The sequence below is a fragment of the Coregonus clupeaformis genome, chromosome 34 (genome assembly GCF_020615455.1).
Source record: "Coregonus clupeaformis isolate EN_2021a chromosome 34, ASM2061545v1, whole genome shotgun sequence".
NCBI lineage: Eukaryota > Metazoa > Chordata > Actinopteri > Salmoniformes > Salmonidae > Coregonus > Coregonus clupeaformis.
The window spans coordinates 41,993,476-42,012,654 of record NC_059225.1 but is presented as its reverse complement, the minus strand read 5'-3'; the positions used below and the strand labels follow the sequence as shown (position 1 = coordinate 42,012,654).

General features: G+C 44.0%; 1 protein-coding gene across 1 annotated transcript; it reads right to left on the bottom strand.

The window, feature by feature from the left end:
- Positions 1-7,082: 7,082 nt before the first annotated feature.
- Positions 7,083-8,138, bottom strand: LOC121538898 (zinc finger BED domain-containing protein 4-like). The gene is made up of 2 exons (XM_041847067.1): positions 7,962-8,138; positions 7,083-7,751 (listed from the first exon to the last, which is right to left on the bottom strand). Exon 2 carries the CDS (start codon positions 7,667-7,669, stop codon positions 7,091-7,093), a length of 579 nt encoding a protein of 192 aa, XP_041703001.1. The 5' UTR covers positions 7,670-7,751; positions 7,962-8,138; the 3' UTR covers positions 7,083-7,090.
- Between the last annotated feature and the right edge of the window lie 11,041 nt (positions 8,139-19,179).

The window sequence follows — 19,179 nt, the reverse complement described above, 5'->3', positions numbered from 1 at the left end:
CGGATCATGATGTCTTGGTCGCTGATCCGATCCTCCAGCGACTTGGGTGCCGCCACTGCTCCTGCTGACTCCATACTGGTGTGTTGTTCTGTCAAGGCTGAGGTGTATGTGGTGTGGGAGTCAGGCGCAGGACACCGAAGCTTAGTCCAACAAAGTTTACTGTGAAACCACTAGGCAAAGATACAGTAAACGGCCTCAAAACAAAACAGAGGCGAGCAATACGCAAACTAAGCGTATTACACTAAACAACGAAACAGATACAAAACACGCAGCACTACGGACAGGCGAAAAACAACACACAACCTAACCAATACAAAACAGGCAACTTATAGAACAAGTAATCAGACACAAACGGACACAGGTGTAAAAGACAGACAAAAGCAATCAAACATAGAAACATTCAACGGTGGCAGCTAGTACTCCGGGGACGACGAACGCCGAAGCCTGCCCGAACTAGGAGGAGGAGCAGCCTCGGCAGAATCCGTGACAACCGAGCTACTAATCCTCACAATGAACAATCACCCACAAGGACAAGGGGCAGAGGGAACACGTAAACACGTAATAATAATATAATATAATATGCCATTTAGCAGACGCTTTTATCCAAAGCGACATACAGTCATGTGTGCAAACATTTTTACGTATGGGTGGTCCCGGGGATCAAACCCACTACCCTGGCGTTACAAGCACCATGCTCTACAAATTGAGCTACAGAGGACCACACGTACTAATGAGGGGAATATGAACCAGGTGTGTGTAATTGACAAGACAAGACAAATGGAATGATGAGATATGGAGCGGAAGTGGCTAGAAGGCCAGTGACGACGAACGCCGAAGCCTGCCCGAACAAGGAGGGGAGGCAGCTTCGGAGGAAGTGGTGACAGATAATTGAATTTGTGGAGCACAGAGATAAGGTAGTCATAAAAAAATCATGTGAAAAACTATTATTGCATTCAGAGTGAATCCATGCAACTTATTATGTGTCTTGTTAAGCACATTTTTACTCCTGAACTTATTTAGGCTTGCCATAACAAAAGGGGTTGAATATTTATTGACTCAAGACAATTCAGCTTTTCATTTGTAATTGATTTGTAAAAATAATTCCACTTTGACATTATGGGGTATTGTGTGTATCCCAGTGACACAAAGTCTCAATGTAATTCATTTGAAATTCAGGCTGTAACACATCAAAATGTGGAAAAAGTCAAGGGGTGTGAAAACATTCTGAAGGCACTGATGATTAGCTCTGTCTCGCCTGTGTGAATAAACACAAACGCTCAGCTTATAAAGGCAAAGACTTAATTGCCAATGAGACAAACTTGACAGGCAAGACAGAGGAAAAAGCTCATTATTAGTGTCCACCGGTCGCATTAGGATATAGCAGGCATTAAATAATGTTGTTTTACCAGTAATTGATGTCAACTTTTGGATTTCACTCATGCTATCACTGTAAACAAATAAATACCTGTTGCAGTAGTTCTGCAGTAGTTCTTGCCACCACTGTAATAGTTCATGCTTACCAAATTCACTTCTTACGAGAAACCTTTTCAGTCAGTATTCCTTTTCGAACCTAAACCATTTCCCCTTAATTTTAAACCCAAGTTTTAGAACTTGCACATTTTTGCTACAGCTGTTTTTCTCATCTGATCCTGCATTCGCTTATGGGGCAAATCACTCCATGTTATAACACTTCCCTGTGTTCATCTGACATTTATATGGCATAATTGTACAATTACAAAAGGGTTTGACAAGGATTCTATTGTATAATAAATATTATTAGAATTATAATATATATGACACATGCCACATGCACAATACCCCTGAAAGAATTAAGTTTGACCAACGTCAAATCAAATCAAATCAAATTTTATTGGTCACATGCGCCGAATACAACAGGTGCAGACATTACAGTGAAATGCTTACTTACAGCCCTTAACCAACAGTGCATTTATTTTAAACAAAAAAAGTAAGAATAAAACAACAACAAAAAAAGTGTTGAGAAAAAAAAGAGCAGAAGTAAAATAAAGTGACAGTAGGGAGGCTATATATACAGGGGGGTACCGTTGCAGAGTCAATGTGCGGGGGCACCGGCTAGTTGAGGTAGTTGAGGTAATATGTACATGTGGGTAGAGTTAAAGTGACTATGCATAAATACTTAACAGAGTAGCAGCAGCGTAAAAATGATGGGGTGGGGGGCAGTGCAAATAGTCCGGGTAGCCATGATTAGCTGTTCAGGAGTCTTATGGCTTGGGGGTAGAAGCTGTTGAGAAGTCTTTTGGACCTAGACTTGGCACTCCGGTACCGCTTGCCGTGCGGTAGCAGAGAGAACAGTCTATGACTAGGGTGGCTGGAGTCTTTGACAATTTTGAGGGCCTTCCTCTGACACCGCCTGGTATAGAGGTCCTGGATGGCAGGAAGCTTTGCCCCAGTGATGTACTGGGCCGTACGCACTACCCTCTGTAGTGCCTTGCGGTCGGAGGCCAAGCAGTTGCCATACCAGGCGGTGATGCAACCAGTCAGGATGCAGCTGTAGAATTTTTTGAGGATCTGAGGACCCATGCCAAATCTTTTTAGTCTCCTGAGGGGGAATAGGCTTTGTCGTGCCCTCTTCACGACTGTCTTGGTGTGTTTGGACCATGATAGTTCGTTGGTGATGTGGACACCAAGGAACTTGAAGCTCTCAACCTGTTCCACTACAGCCCCGTCGATGAGAATGGGGGGCGTGCTCAGTCCTCTTTTTTTCCTGTAGTCCACAATCATCTCATTTGTCTTGGTCACGTTGAGGGAGAGGTTGTTGTCCTGGCACCACACGGCCAGATCTCTGACCTCCTCCCTATAGGCTGTCTCATCGTTGTCGGTGATCAGGCCTACCACTGTTGTGTCGTCGGCAAACTTAATGATGGTGTTGGAGTCGTGCCTGGCCATGCAGTCATGGGTGAACAGAGAGTACAGGAGGGGACTGAGCACGCACCCCTGAGGGGCCCCCGTGTTGAGGATCAGTGTGGCAGATGTGTTGTTACCTACCCTTACCACCTGGGGGCGGCCCGTCAGGAAGTCCAGGATCCAGTTGCAGAGGGAGGTGTTTAGTCCCAGGATCCTTAGCTTAGTGATGAGCTTAGAGGGCACTATGGTGTTGAATGCTGAGCTGTAGTCAATGAATAGCATTCTCACGTAGGTGTTCCTCTTGTCCAGGTGGGAAAGGGCAGTGTGGAGTGCGATAGAGATTGCATCATCTGTGGATCTGTTGGGGCAGTATGCAAATTGAGTGGGTCTAGGGTTTCTGGGATAATGCTGTTGATGTGAGCCATGACCAGCCTTTCAAAGCACTTCATGGCTACAGACGTCAGTGCTACGGGTCGGTAGTCATTTAGGCAGGTTATCTTAGAGTCCTTGGGCACGGGGACTATGGTGGTCTGCTTGAAACATGTTGGTATTACAGACTCAGTCAGGGACATGTTGAAAATGTCAGTGAAGACACTTGCCAGTTGGTCAGCACATGCTCGGAGTACACGTCCTGGTAATCCGTCTGGCCCTGCGGCCTTGTGAATGTTGACCTGCTTAAAAGTCTTACTCACAAAGTAATCTGAAATAAATGTTTAAATGTTAATGTTCTCCCAATGATACAGTCTATCGACAGGTAAAACCCACCCCTTGCATTCAGAGTTTTCATTGAGAAGGAGCAAATTTCATTCATCTTTTTCCAATAAGATTCAGGTGTTCATGAGAGTGTTTTATTCAGAATGAGCTCTTATTCCTTTTACTGGGTGTTTTTTTAGGCTGCATATAAAACTGGTCAAGCTAAGGCATAGCCATAGGGTTATGTTGTGTAAAATGTAAGCTTCATTACAAGGAATGGTATTGCTCTCTTGAACATCTCCAGCATCATCGTGACACATCATCAGATAACAATATTCACCGATAAATCTACAATAATCGAGAATTTCAACAAGCATTTTGCTACGGCTGGCCATGCTTTCCACCTGGCTACCACTACCCCGGCCACCAGCTCTGCTCCCTCCGCTGCAACTTGCCAATGCCCCCCCAACCCCCCCACTTCTCCTTCACACAAATTCAGACAGCTGATGTTCTGAAAGAGCTGCTAAGTCTGGACCCCTACAAATCATCTGGGCTAGACAATCTGGACCCTTTCTTTCTAAAACTAGCCGCCGAAATTGTTGCAACCCCTATTACTAGCCTGTTCAGCCTCTCTTTCGTAACGTCTGAGATCCCCAGTGTCACGATTTAACTAGATATGAACCCAAATGCAGACAACTACCCCGAGCCAGAGAAGGTTTAACAGGTTTATTTACAAAAGTTCAATTTGTCCAGGTTTCCAATAATAGGGGAAGAGCAAGTCCAGGTTAACAGGGAGGGTAACAGATCCAGGTTCAGAGCAGGAGTGGTACCGTAACGTCCTAGTGTCCGTGGTGAGTCCAAAAGGAAGGTCCGGTAGTGGTAAGCAGGATGGTGGTGGCAGGAGTGAAGCGGAGACAGGAGTCAGGTTCCAATAATCTGTGGCACAGGAGAAAAGTAACTAGAACAGGCCAAAAACACAAAGGGCGAAAACAAGCAGGTTGAGTCAACAGTGAAACTAACATGGTAGTCTTGACTATGATCTGACGATGAGTGGCAAGTTTGACCGGGTCTTAAAGGCTGAGGTGATTATGGTGAATGAGCTGCAGCTGGAACCCTGACTCCCGCACACCAGACTTCACTCCTGCAATCAAGGACAGACAGAGGGGAGGGAGAGAGCAGAGAGAGAGCTACCTAGCAGCAGTAGGCCTAACACCCAGAGATTGGAAAGCTGCCGCGGTCATCCCCCTCTTCAAAGGGGGTGACACTCTAGATCCAAACTGTTACAGACCTATATCCATCCTGCCCTGCCTTTCGAAAGTTTTTGAAAGCCAAGTTAACAAACAGATCACCAACCATTTTGAATCCCACCGTACCTTCTCCGCTATGCAATCCGGTTTCCGAGCTGGTCATGGGTGCACTTCAGCCACGCCCAAGGTCCTAAACGATATTATAACCGCGATCGATAATAGACAGTACTGTGCAGCCGTCTTCATCGACCTGGCCAAGGCTTTCGACTCTGTCAACCACCGCATTCTTATTGGCAGACTAAATAGCCTTGGTTTCTCAAATGACTGCCTCGCCTGGTTCACCAACTACTTCTCAGATAGAGTTCAATGTGTCAAATCGGAGGGCCTGTTGTCTGGACCTATGGCAGTCTCTATGGGGGTGCCACAGGGTTCAATTCTTGGGCCGACTCTTTTCTCCGTGTATATCAATGATGTCGCTCTTGCTGCTGGTGACTCTCAGATCCACCTCTACGCAGACGACACCATTTTGTATACATCTGGCCCTTCATTGGACACTGTGTTAACAAACCTCCAAACGAGCTTCAATGCCATACAACACTCCTTCAGTAGCCTCCAACTGCTCTTAAACACAAGTAAAACTAAATGCATGCTCTTCAATCGAACGCTGCTGGCACCCGCCCACCCGACTAGAATCACTACTCTCGACGGGTCTGACCTAGAGTATGTGGACAACTACAAATACCTAGGTGTCTGGTTAGACTGTAAACTCTCCTTCCAGACTCACATTAAGAATCTCCAATCCAAAGTTAAATCTAGAATCGGTTTCCTATTTCGCAACAAAGCCTCCTTCACTCATGCTGCCAAACATGCCCTCGTAAAACTGACTATCCTACCGATCCTTGACTTCGGCGATGTCATTTACAAAATAGCCTCCAACACTCTACTCAGCAAATTGGATGTAGTATATCACAGTGCCATCCGTTTTGTCTCCAAAGCCCCATATACTACCCACCACTGTGACCTGTACGCTCTTGTTGGCTGGTCCTCACTACATATTTGTCGCCAAACCCACTGGCTCCAGGCCATCTATAAATCACTGCTAGGCAAATCCCCGCCTTATCTTAGCTCATTGGTCACCATAGCAACACCCACCCGTAGTATGCGCTCCAGCAGGTATATCTCACTGGTCATCCCCAAAGCCAACACCTCCTTTGGCCGCCATTCCTTCCAGTTCTCTGCTGCCAATGACTGGAACAAATTGCAAAAATCTCTGAAGCTGGAGACTCTTATCTCCCTCACTAACTTTAAGCATCAGTTGTCAGGGCACCTTACCGATCACTGCACCTGTACACAGCCCATCTGAAATTAGCCCACCCAACTACCTCATCCCTATATTGTTATTTATTTTGCTCATTTGCACCCCAGTATCTCTATTTGCACATCATCTCTTGCACATCTATCATTCCAGTGTTAATACTAATTGTAATTATTTTGCACTATAGCCTATGTATTGCCTTACCTCCATAACTTGCTACATTTGCACACACTGTATATATATTTTCTGTTGTATTTTTGACTTTATGTTTTGTTTTTCCCCATATGTAACTCTGTGTTGTTGTTTTTATCGCACTGCTTTGCTTTATCTTGGCCAGGTCGCAGTTGTAAATGAGAACTTGTTCTCAACTGGCTTACCTGGTTAAATAAAGGTAAATATATATATATATTAGGGCTGTCAAATGATTACAATTTTTAATCAAATTAATCAGAATTTTCAGTGGATTAATCATGATTAATCACTATTTGCAATTACACCTGAATCCTAACCATTTTTTTTCTGAAATGCATACCAAAAGATAAATAACAGGACACAGATACATAATTTTCATATTATGTCTGTTTATTAACACAGCCAAATAATGGTGTTTTAAATCAAGCTGAAACATACTACACACCATAATATTTGTCTTTGTAATGTTCCATCACTTCCTCTTTGGCATTCCTCTTAACCAGGATGTACAATTTACAGTATTCAATTGAACAGAAAGCAATAAATGTAGTCAAATCATAACAGTGACCTACCACATTTTTGCACAATTTGAGTCATCTGTGGAAAAAAACATTTTCAATAAAACTTTTAAATCAAACCAAAGAACAATCTTTTACCTTTTCCTCCATTCTTTAATCCAGTTGCTCAAAAATCCAGTTGCTAACTACTATAACATGTTGCACTGAAACTGGTCTTTTTGTTTGAACATCACCTTTCAAATCTACTGAGCTTCATCATCTTTCAGCCAGTTGCTGAGGCAAACTAACTTGTTCACATTTTCTGAAAGTAAAGCTGACCTTTTCTTGTTCACAATGTGACCTGCAACTGAGAAAAGTCGTTCACAGGGAACAGTGGTTGCAGGAGTGGCTAGATATTTGTGAGCTAGTGAGGCCAGCTTCTCATGGGCTCCTGAATGAGATGCCCACCACCTCAAGGGGCAGTCCTCCAATTTAATGGTGGGCTCTGCTCTGTACCTCTGTATGGCAGGTTGGACCTCTTCATCTTCTGATTCTGAATCTGAGCCCATTTGCAGAAGGCTGATTTTCTTCCTGGGTGGCCCATCATCATGTGTCTGTGAAGACCTTCTGGGTGATTCTTGTTGCAGCATCCCTTCAAGTGTGGTCCACACCTCTTCCCTGTCTGTCTTGGGCAGGCATTTCAAGTCTTTGAAACGAGGATCCAAAACTGTAGCAATCTGGAGCCATGCATTGTTGAGCTGTTCTTGACGGGATGCTAGGTCCTCCTTGAACTTGGTCTTGAATCTCACCACATATGCAGGGTCCTCATCACAGGCTTCCATCTTGAGACGCAAGTGGCAGAGAGAAGGTAGTACCACAGAACAGGAGACATAGGCCTCTCCACCCAGGAGCTCAGTTACATACCTACGCACACAAACACACACATGCACACAGAGACAGTGTATTATTAGAACAGTGGTTATCAACATATTATTATTATTATTATTATTATTATTATTATTATCATCATCATCATTTTTTACATAGATACATGTTATTGATATTTGACTTGGTTTAATTCATTCCAGAAAATAATCAAAGCGATGTTATTTGATAAGTTACAGACTGATTTACCTGCATGGCTCTAGAAGTGTCTCCAGCCTCTGCAGTTTATCCCACTCTGCTGCGGTCGGCAAAACGAGTTTGTGCTCCTGATTGTCCAGGGCTGCGATGACAGAATCTGACGGCCCAGCAAACGCATGTTTGGCGTTGACATGGTACTTCAAGCTTGAACAGCTCCGGTGAAATTGAAACTCCTTCTTACAAATCTTGCAAATAACCTTGTACTTGTTAACTGTACCATCATCATTCTTTTTATATTTGAATCCGTCAATAGGCCCACTTTGCTCACCTTGCTCCATCTCGCCTCTAGCTCCCAACCACTTTCCTGACCTGAATAATTTGTCACACTGCGCATGCGTGAAATGCGTTAAAAAAATTGACGTAATTAACAGCAAACAACTAATTAACGTCGTTAACGCGCTATTTTTGACAGCCCTAATATATATATATATATATATATATATATATATATATATATATATATATATATAATAAATATTGATAGACAGATTCTAGAATCAATGGCTATATTGTTAATTTAAACGACCATAAAACAACTGTCAATTGCCTGTTCTTTGCATTTGAGTTACTTTCATTTGATTGATTGCAATTTAGGTTGAAAATGCAACAACAATAAAGAAAACATTTGTAAAGAAAAATGAACAAGTAAAGAAACTTACAATGTGTTTTAATGAGGATGAAACAATTTTTCCTGAGATTGACACCAAATTCATATGAGGATGAGATAACTTTTTCTGAGACTGACACCAAGTTCTTATGAGGAATGGAGAACTTTTCCTGAGACTGCCAAAAGTCTCAGGAAAGGTTGCATCATCCTCATATGAATTTTAACTTGTGTTTTGTTTTCTTAAAAAACCAAACATTTTTATTGTTGTTGCCTTTTCAACCTAAATTGCAATCAATCAACTGAACGTAATTCAAATGCAAAGAACAAACAATTGACAGTTGTTTTATGGTAATCTTTCTCTCCGCTATCAAGAGGGGGGGCCACAATTTTTCTCAAGAGGGGCCCCCCAACCAAATCTCGTTTAGGGCCCCCAAAAGCCTAGAGCTGGCCCTGTGTGAACCTTTGATAAAATAAAATAAAACTGCCATCCTATTACACTTGTTAGGTTCCAACCCTCCAGAACATGGATTAGATAGCATGACAATACCCAGTATAGTGTGTGTGTGTGTGTGTGTGTGTGTGTGTGTGTGTGTGTGTGTGTGTGTGTGTGTGTGTGTGTGCGTGCGTGCGTGCGTGCGTGCGTGCGTGCGTGCGTGCGTGCGTGCGTGCGTGCGTGCGTGCGTGCGTGCGTGCGTGCGTGCGTGCGTGTTGATTAGCAGTAGCATACCTTCTGGGAAAAATGTACGCCCACCAACACCTTGTGTGCGTGTGATTACATGTGTGCGTGTGTCTGTGAGCGATTATATGCCTGCATGTCTGTGTGTATATGTGCCTGCTTGCATGTTTGTGTGTATGTGTGTGTGTTTACGGTCTAATCATTGTGTGTATGGACCTGTATATTACCTCACTGAATATTGCAGTTACATCCCAGCTGCTCATGTTGTCAAAGGAGGTGAGCAACGATAATTATATTATTTGTCATGTTCCATTTAGGAGGGAGGGAGAGAGCGAGGGAGGGATGGATGCACACCTCTATTCTACTCTTAGACGCTGACAAAATTCCTCTCCAACTCTCATTAGTGCGGTGTGTCTCATCTGGGGGTTATACTGTATTTTGCAATGAAAACAAAACTTGTAACTCAAGTGGGCTTTTCTGATAGCAGTTTAGGGGGTGGAGGTGGTGGATTCCTGAGGGAAGGCAACGAGATTTGCTATAGCTAAATACACGCAGCTGCTGTCATTTGTTTTCCCATGGGGGCCAAAGAGCCATTGACTGAACTTGACTGGGAAGAAAAAAGAGTGAAGGCTGGAATTAGGAATTTCAGGTAGCCGTTGTCAATGTGCTCATGGAATTTCATGGGGACATCTACGGATTATCCCTGGACTCTCCTGGGACGAGTCTCTCCGGCGTTCCTGATGGTCCTGTTTTCTTGGTTTGTCAGAGATAAACCTGGAGCAGAACGAACGAGAAAAGAAAAATAGATTGGGTTTCTGTTCTGCAACAAAATGTCTTCATTATAGGGATTGCTTGTTTGTGGTGCCACTGTAAATGAATAACAATGGCTTTATGAAACATTAATTAACCCTTTATAAGGCCTTCATATGTGCTGCATACACCATTTATATGCAAATGTCATATTGAATTAAATATGAGGGTGGAAAAGTACCAAATGGGGATGCCACATTTGGGAACCAAGCTATATTGTATGCTAAAAAAAGATATTTATACAGTACCAGTCAAAAGTTAGGACACACCTACTCATTCAAGGGTTTTCTTTATTGTTGCTATTGTTTACATTGTAGAATAATAGTGAAGACATCAAAACTATGAAATAACACATATGGAATCATGTAGTAACCAAAAAAGTGTTAAACAAATCAAAATATATGTTATATTTGAGATTCTTCAAATAGCCACCCTTTGACTTGATGACAGCTTTGCACACTCTTGGCATTCTCTCAACCAGCTTCAAGGGGTAGTAATCTGGAATGCATTTCAATTAACAGGTGTGCCTTCTTAAAAGTTAATTTGTGGAATTTATTTCCTTCTTATTGCATTTGAGCCAATCAGTTGTGTTGTGACAAGGTAGGGGTGGTATACAGAAGATAGCCCTATTTGGTAAAAGAACAAGTCCATATTATGGCAAGAACAGCTCAAATAAGCAAAGAGAAACGACAGTCCATCATTAATTTAAGACATGAACGTCAGTCAATACGGAACATTTCAAGAACTTTGAAAGTTTCTTCAAGAGCAGTTGCAAAAACCATCAAGCGCTATGATGAAACTGGCTCTCATGAGGACCGCCACAGGAATGGAAGACCCAGAGTTACCTCTGCTGCAGAGGATAAGTTCATTAGAGTTACCAGCCTCAGAAATTGCAGCCAAAATAAATGCTTCACAGAGTTCAAGTCACAGACACATCTCAACATCAACTGTTCAGAGGGGACTGTGTGAATCAGGCCTTTATGGTTGAATTGCTGCAAAGAAACCACTACTTGGTCTGAAGTCCAAATTGGAGATTTTTGTTTCCAACCGCTGTGTCTTTGAGAGATGCGTGTGGGTGAACGGATGATCTCTGCATGTGTATTTCCCACCGCAAAGCATGGAGGAGGAGGTGTTATGGTGTGGGGGTGCTTTGCTGGTGACACTGTCTGTGATTTATTTAGAATTCAAGGGACACTTAACCAGCATGGCTACCACAGAATTCTGCAGCGATACGCCATCGCATCTGGTTTGGGCTTCGTGGGACTATCATTTGTTTTTTGACAGGACAATGACCTAACACAACTCCAGGCTGTGTAAGGGCTATTTTTCAGAGAATGAGAGTAATGGAGTGCTGCATCAGATGACCTGGTCTCCACAATCCCCCGACCTCAACCCAATTGAGATGGTTTGGGATGAGTCAGACGGCAGTGAAGGAAAAGCAGCCAACAAGTGCTCAGCGTATGTGGGAACTCCTTCAAGACTATTAGAAAAGCATTCCAGGTGAAGCTGGTTGAGAGAATGCCAAGCGTGTGCAAAGCTGTCGTCAAGGCAAAGAGTGGCTATTTGAAGAATCTCAAATATAAAATACATTTTTATTTGTTCAAGACTTTTTTGGTTTACATTATCACATGTGTTATTTCATAGTTTTTATGTGGTACTAGGTATCCCTTGGTTAGCACTCCACAACCCCACATTCTCATGGCCGCAGAGGGTTCTCACGGGCTGGTCGCGAGAGTGTCAGGGTAGGTGTCTCTGTGTTTCCGTTGGTGTAACCACGGTGGAAAGTCCAGACAGTACCTCCACCGTGAGCATTCCCCCCGAATACCTTGCTTTGGCGCATGTGTTTTCCAAAATGCAGGCGACCAACTTACCACCTCATCGGGCGGGGGATTGCGCAATATACCTCCGGGTAGAGGCTGTGCCTCCCAGGAGTCATGTGTATCCCCTGTCACAGGCTGAAACGGAGGCTATGGAGACATACAGTGGGGAAAAAAAGTATTTAGTCAGCCACCAATTGTGCAAGTTCTCCCACTTAAAAAGATGAGAGATGCCTGTAATTTTCATCATAGGTACACGTCAACTATGACAGACAAATTGAGGAAAAAAAATCCAGAAAATCACATCGTAGGATTTTTTATGAATTTATTTGCAAATTATGGTGGAAAATAAGTATTTGGTCACCTACAAACAAGCAAGATTTCTGGCTCTCACAGACCTGTAACAACTTCTTTAAGAGGCTCCTCTGTCCTCCACTCGTTACCTGTATTAATGGCACCTGTTTGAACTTGTTATCAGTATAAAAGACACCTGTCCACAACCTCAAACAGTCACACTCCAAACTTCACTATGGCCAAGACCAAAGAGCTGTCAAAGGACACCAGAAACAAAATTGTAGACCTGCACCAGGCTGGGAAGACTGAATCTGCAATAGGTAAGCAGCTTGGTTTTAAGAAATCAACTGTGGGAGCAATTATTAGGAAATGGAAGACATACAAGACCACTGATAATCTCCCTCGATCTGGGGCTCCACTCAAGATCTCACCCCGTGGGGTCAAAATGATCACAAGAACGGTGAGCAAAAATCCCAGAACCACACGGGGGGACCTAGTGAATGACCTGCAGAGAGCTGGGACCAAAGTAACAAAGCCTACCATCAGTAACACACTACGCCGCCAGGGACTCAAATCCTGCAGTGCCAGACGTGTCCCCCTGCTTAAGCCAGTACATGTCCAGGCCCGTCTGAAGTGCATTTGGATGATCCAGAAGAGGATTGGGAGAATGTCATATGGTCAGATGAAACCAAAATATAACTTTTGGTAAAAACTCAACTCGTCATGTTTGGAGGACAAAGAATGCTGAGTTGCATCCAAAGAACACCATACCTACTGTGAAGCATGGGGGTGGAAACGTCATGCTTTGGGGCTGTTTTTCTGCAAAGGGACCAGGACGACTGATCCGTGTAAAGGAAAGAATGAATGGGGCCATGTATCGTGAGATTTTGAGTGAAAACCTCCTTCCATCAGCAAGGGCATTGAAGATGAAACGTGGCTGAGTCTTTCAGCATGACAATGATCCCAAACACACCGCCCGGGCAACGAAGGAGTGGCTTCGTAAGAAGCATTTCAAGGTCCTGGAGTGGCCTAGCCAGTCTCCAGATCTCAACCCCATAGAAAATCTTTGGAGGGAGTTGAAAGTCCGTGTTGCCCAGCGACAGCCTCAAAACATCACTGCTCTAGAGGAGATCTGCATGGAGGAATGGGCCAAAATACCAGAAACAGTGTGTGAAAACCTTGTGAAGACTTACAGAAAACGTTTGACCTGTGTCATTGCCAACAAAGTGTATATAACAAAGTATTGAGAAACTTTTGTTATTGACCAAATACTTATTTTCCACCATCATTTGCCAATACATTCATTAAAAATCCTACAATGTGATTTTCTGGATAATTTTTTCTCATTTTGTCTGTCATAGTTGACGTGTACCTATGATGAAAATTACAGGCCTCTCTCATCTTTAAGTGGGAGAACTTGCACAATTGGTGGCTGACTAAATACTTTTTTTCCCCACTGTACGTCACCGAGTCCCTCTGCCAGTCCCTGCGTCATATGTCCCTCCACTTCGCCCACCTCCTAGAGTTTCATTTTTGTGAAGTAGAAAGACGGCGGTCTGCGCCCTTGCATTGATTATCGATCACTGAACAAGGAGACGATACGATTTAGTTATCCTCTCCCCCTCATTCCTTCGGTGATCGTGTCAATGCATGGGGCACGCTTCTTCACCAAATTAGATCTCCGGAGTGCGTACAAGCTGGTACAAGTCCGAGGGGGGGATGAGTGGAAGACAGCATTCAGCACAACCACGAGGGCATTATGAATACCTGGTGATGCCTTACGTTTTGATGAATGCTCCATCCGTCTTCCAGTACTTTGTGAACGAGGTGTTTCGGGACATGCTTGGTCGCGGTGCAGTGATCTACATCAATGACATTCTGGTGTATTCCACTATGCGCGCCGAGCATGTGTCCCTGGTTCGCAAATTACTGGCCCAACTGTTGGAAAATGACCTTTATGCCAAGGCAGAAAAGTGTCTGTTTTTCCAACAGTCCGTCTCCTTTCTCGGATATTGCATTACCACCTCAGGTGTGGAGATGGAGGGTGATCGCATTTCAGCCGTGCGTAATTGGCCGACTCCAACCACGGTTAAGGAGGTGCTGCGCTTTATTGGCTTTGCCAACTACTATCGGAGGTTTATCCGGGGCTTTGGCAAGGTCACAGCTCCCATTACATCTCTGTTGAAGGGTGGGCCATCCCGGCTCCGCTGGTCTGCTGAGGCTGACAGGGCCTTCAGTAACCTGAGGGGTCTTTTCACCTCAGCCCCGGTACTGGCCCACCCCGATCCATCACTACCATTCGTAGTGGAGGTTGATGCGTCCGAGGTAGGGATAGGCGCCGTCCTATCTCAACTCTCGGGCACGCCACCCAAGCTCCGCCCCTGTGCCTTCTTCTTCAAGAAGCTCAGCCCAGCGGAGCAGAACTACGACGTTGGTGATCGGGAGCTGTTGGCTGTTGTCCGAGCCCTGACCGTGTGGAGGCACTGGCTTGAAGGGTCGAAAAACTCTTTCCTCATCTGGACGGACCACCGTAGCCTGGAGTATATCCGGGCAGCGCGGAGGCTGAACCCTCGCCAGGCCAGGTGGGCCCTATTCTTCACCCAGTTTGATTTCACTCTATCATACATCCCAGCAGTGGCGGCTCCTGAAAAATTCTCAGGGGGGGCAATTTTTCTGATGATTTAGGTGACCTACACACATTTTCAAAAAGATATGTCCAGCAACAACATGAAGACAGGGGCAGCATATAAGTCAATGCCAGAAGCATTTATTGACTGATCTCAAAAGTGTTGGCTTACAAAAGCAAAATAAGTTATCACAGTAAAAATAATCAAGGGTGTTCTTTCACATTCCTCAACACTGCATAAACAATATGCATTTCCATAAACAAATGAAATATCAGCTGAAAATACAGCATCTTGGTATTTGTTCAGATTGCAGGATCAACAAGAGCTTTTACCACATTTTTTGCCTCATGGTTGAATTGGAAATATGTGCACCTGAGCATAATTCACAACAAGCAAGCAGGAGCTTTTGATAGAGGCTACTGAAAACATTGATGCAAGTTATTGGTAATAAGAAATTTTTATAGACTTCCATATTCTGCCCTCTTGTATATATTTGTGAAAATGAACAGTGATAGACATTTTGCCTGAAAACAGAATTTGAAAATAATTTATAGAAAAGGTAAACACAGCTATCTGTATGGCTTTGTAAAAATGAACAACCATATTCTGGCCAATTGTATAGATTTGTAAATATAAACAACCATATTCTGGCCAATTGTATAGATTTGTAAAAATGAACATGAACAGATTATTATTTTTTTTTTACTTTTTTTAAAATGAAAAATAACTATTTTAAACAACATCAACTGTGAACTGATTTGGGCGTGTGTGTGTTAAAGAGACAGACAGGGAGGGACAAAGAGAGAGAGAGGCTACATTACTTGTACTGAAACTGTTCTCTTCTCTCTTTCAATGCAGCAAAGCGGTCAATGACTTTCTCATTGAAATCAGGCATGCTGAGGACTAGTTCCCTCTCCATGGAAAGCATGGCCAGTGCATTCAGACGTTCCTGGCCCATTGAATTTCGCAGGAATGTCTTAACTCGTGTCAAAGTTGAGAAACATCTCTCAGCTTCAGCTGTTGTCATTGGAGTAGTTATGAGGATGTTCAACAGAGTCACAGTCTCAGAGAACGTCTCCTGGAGGTTGTAGCTCATGAGAACCTGGTACAGTGCCAGTGCACCACAGTTTGACTTTCTCGTCGTCGGCAAAAATACCGTTCAGTCTCTCCAAAAGCACACTGGCGATTGAGACTGAGGTTGATTCCGAGATGGGAAGGAACTCAAAAAAGCGCTCCTGCACTTTGTGGTTGCTATCTATGTACCTCAGCACAAGCACCAGCTGTGTCTGTGTAGAAACGTCCGTGGTCTCGTCAGCTTGGATAGCTACGAAGTTCGCCGACTTCACCTCCTCCACAATATGTTCCCTCATGACCGCTAGCATACACTCCAGTAGCTCGTTTTGAATGGTCTTTGATGTGAACTTCTTTCAAAGAGACAATCGAGTTGCACTGAACGTTAGGCATCTTGATAGTAGTACGTGAATTGATTGACGCTGCTACCCGCTCTTTTCTTAGTTACGTTCATGGTTATGTTACGTATGACGAAAGCGCGTAAGTGCAAGCCCTCAGAAACCCATAGAGATTGTATTGAAAGCTCTGATATTTGAAAAACATTTTTTTTACATGAGAGTCTATGAGAGACTTCTGGGGCGATTTTCAACCTGACTGAAATCGCCCCAAAGGGGGGGGCATTTGAAGCACGACTTTAGCCTGATTGGACATTTAGTGGCAGATCAGACGTCTAGATTAGAACACTGATAACTACTGTTGCCGTGATATAATTGATTAGAAAAAAATCCCTTCCTTTTCCCGTTTGGCAGTGCGTCGCCCATATCGCCCTAATGAACACACCGCCCCTGCATCCCAGTATGAAGAACGTGAAGGCAGACGCAGTGTCACGGCTGTACAATACAGAGGAGAGGCCCAGAGACAACACCCCCATACTCCTGGCCTCCTGCATTGTGGCATCGGTAGTATGGGCGATGGATGCAAATATAAAGCAGGCGTTACGCACAGAGCCATCGCCACCTCAGTGTCCAGCTGGACTGCAGTACATGCCTTCTCTTGTCCGTGACCATCTTATCTACTGGGCACACGTCACCCTCCTCTGGTCACCCAGGTATCGGTCGTACAGTGCGCTGCCTGACCGGAAAGTTCTGGTGGCCTACCTTGGCTAAGGACGTGAGGGTGTATGTCTCCTCCTGCTCGGTGTGCACTCAGAGTAAGGCACCTAGGCACCTCCCAGCGTGTAAGTTACAGCCTTTACCAGTTCCACAACGGCCATGGTCTCACCTAAGCATTGATTTCCTCACTGATCTTCCCCTCTCTCAAGGTAACGCCACCATCCTGGTCGTTGTGGACCGCTTTTCCAAGGCCTGCCGTCTCCTTCCTCTGCCCGGTCTCCCCACAGCCCTGCAGACTGCGGAGGCCCTGTTTACGCACGTCTTCCGGCACTACGGGGTACCATAGGACATAGTGTCTGACTGAGGTCCCCAGTTCACATCCAAGGTCTGGAAGGCGTTCATGGAACGTCTGGGGGTCTCAGTCAGCCTGACCTCTGGTTTCCATCCCGAGTCTAATGGGCAGGTGGAACGGGTAAATCAGGATGTGGGAAGGTTCCTGCGGTCTAGCCACTGCCGCATCACATCTCACCATTCCATTTGTTTTGCCTTGTCTATTACACACACCTAGTTCATATCACCTCATCAGTACTTGTATAAGTGTTCCCTCTGCCCCCTTGGCCTTGTGGGTGATTGTTTAATGTGAGGAGAGTAGCTCGGTTGAGCTCTGTGTATTTTGTATTGCGGGGGTATATTTTTTCCTGTGTGCCTGTTTTGTTCCAGTGCGCCTGTTTTGCGCACTGTACTGTTTGATGCTACTCTGCGTAACTATGTGTTCCGGAATAAACTCTGTATTCTGTGATTTACCATCCTGCGCCTGACTCCTTCAAATCACACATCACAATATATCTATAATACTAGTACAATTGATCAGCGAAATAAAATACCTTTTGTTTAACAATAAAAAATAAAATAAAAATAGGTGTCAAATTTGTTGGACCCTAAAGATTCTTATAAATAAAATCAAACAATCTGCATTAACGTTAAACTTTTTTAAGTGAATCTAATTTTAAGAAACTGTATTGTGCCTTCCATGGCTTCCTGTTTCACTTGGGTATAAAAATGAGGTATCACGCATGTAAAATCCCCTTGTCAACCATTACCATATGGAACTCATAAATGGAAAAAATACAAATGGTTGTCTAAATCAGGCAATGAGTACAAAAAATGACAGAAAAAATGAGTATACCACTTATCACTATACACCACTCCGTAATTATTTGGACAATGAAGCTAAAGTTTTTTAAATGTGTCTCTATACTCCATCATTTTGGATTTGAGATCAAACGTTTCATATGAAGCGACAGTAAAGAATGTCACCTTATATTTGAGGGTGTTGTCATACATATCTGTTTTACTGTTAGAAATGAAAGCACTTTATGTATCTAGTCCCCCCATTTCAAGAAGTTATTTTGACAAATTCACATATAGGGCTCTATTTTCGTCAGGCGCAAAGGAGGCGCAAGTGCCAAACGCACGTTAGTTAGCAATTTCCTCATGTAAAAACTGGCGCACTGGCATGTTCTACCTCTTGGGCCAGGTTCAGTAACATCCACTTTTCTATTTTATTTTACCTTTATTTAACTAGGCAAGTCAGTTAAGAACAAATTCTTATTTACAATGACGGCCTACACCGGCCAAACCCAGATGACGCTGGGCCAATTGTGCGCCCAATCACGGCCGGATGTGATACAGCCTGGAATCGAACCAGGGGGTCTGTAGTGACGCCTCAAGCACTGAGATGCTGTGCCTTAGACCGCTGCGCCACTCGGGAGCCCTTGCTTGCGTTGAGGTTGGAGGGGTGGAAATAATTGAAGTGTGTCCATAAACACGCTAATTTTGGTCAGGGCAACTAGGGATATTTAAGACTGACCAAAAAGCTGGTCTTAGTGGTAATGCAGTTGGTAATGGCATTGGATTTTGAGATCAGAAGCGTAGCTATCCAGCCGTGATGCACGGTGACCATGGAAAGAGAAATGTGCCTTGTGCCAGGGAACCTCGTAGCCTATTTAGAAACCTAAAAAGCGATTGTTTTTCCCCCATTTAATTTAATTTGATTAACCCCCTAAGGTCGATGTCCGCACCCCCGTGGAAATCTAGTTAGCACAATAAAAAAATCCCAATAAAAATCAGTCCGTTTAAGCTAGAGATAGAGTATTTGTTATTTTGCATTGGATGCATCTCAATACACCGCATCCGCCGATGTCACACTTCCGCATCAGAGGTGAAAGTTGACAGAGCTAGAGCGGTGTTTGTCA

Bases quoted from the DNA above. Each gene is read 5' to 3' on its own strand.
- LOC121538898 (XM_041847067.1), bottom strand. From the start codon at position 7,669: ATGGAAGCCTGTGATGAGGACCCTGCATATGTGGTGAGATTCAAGACC.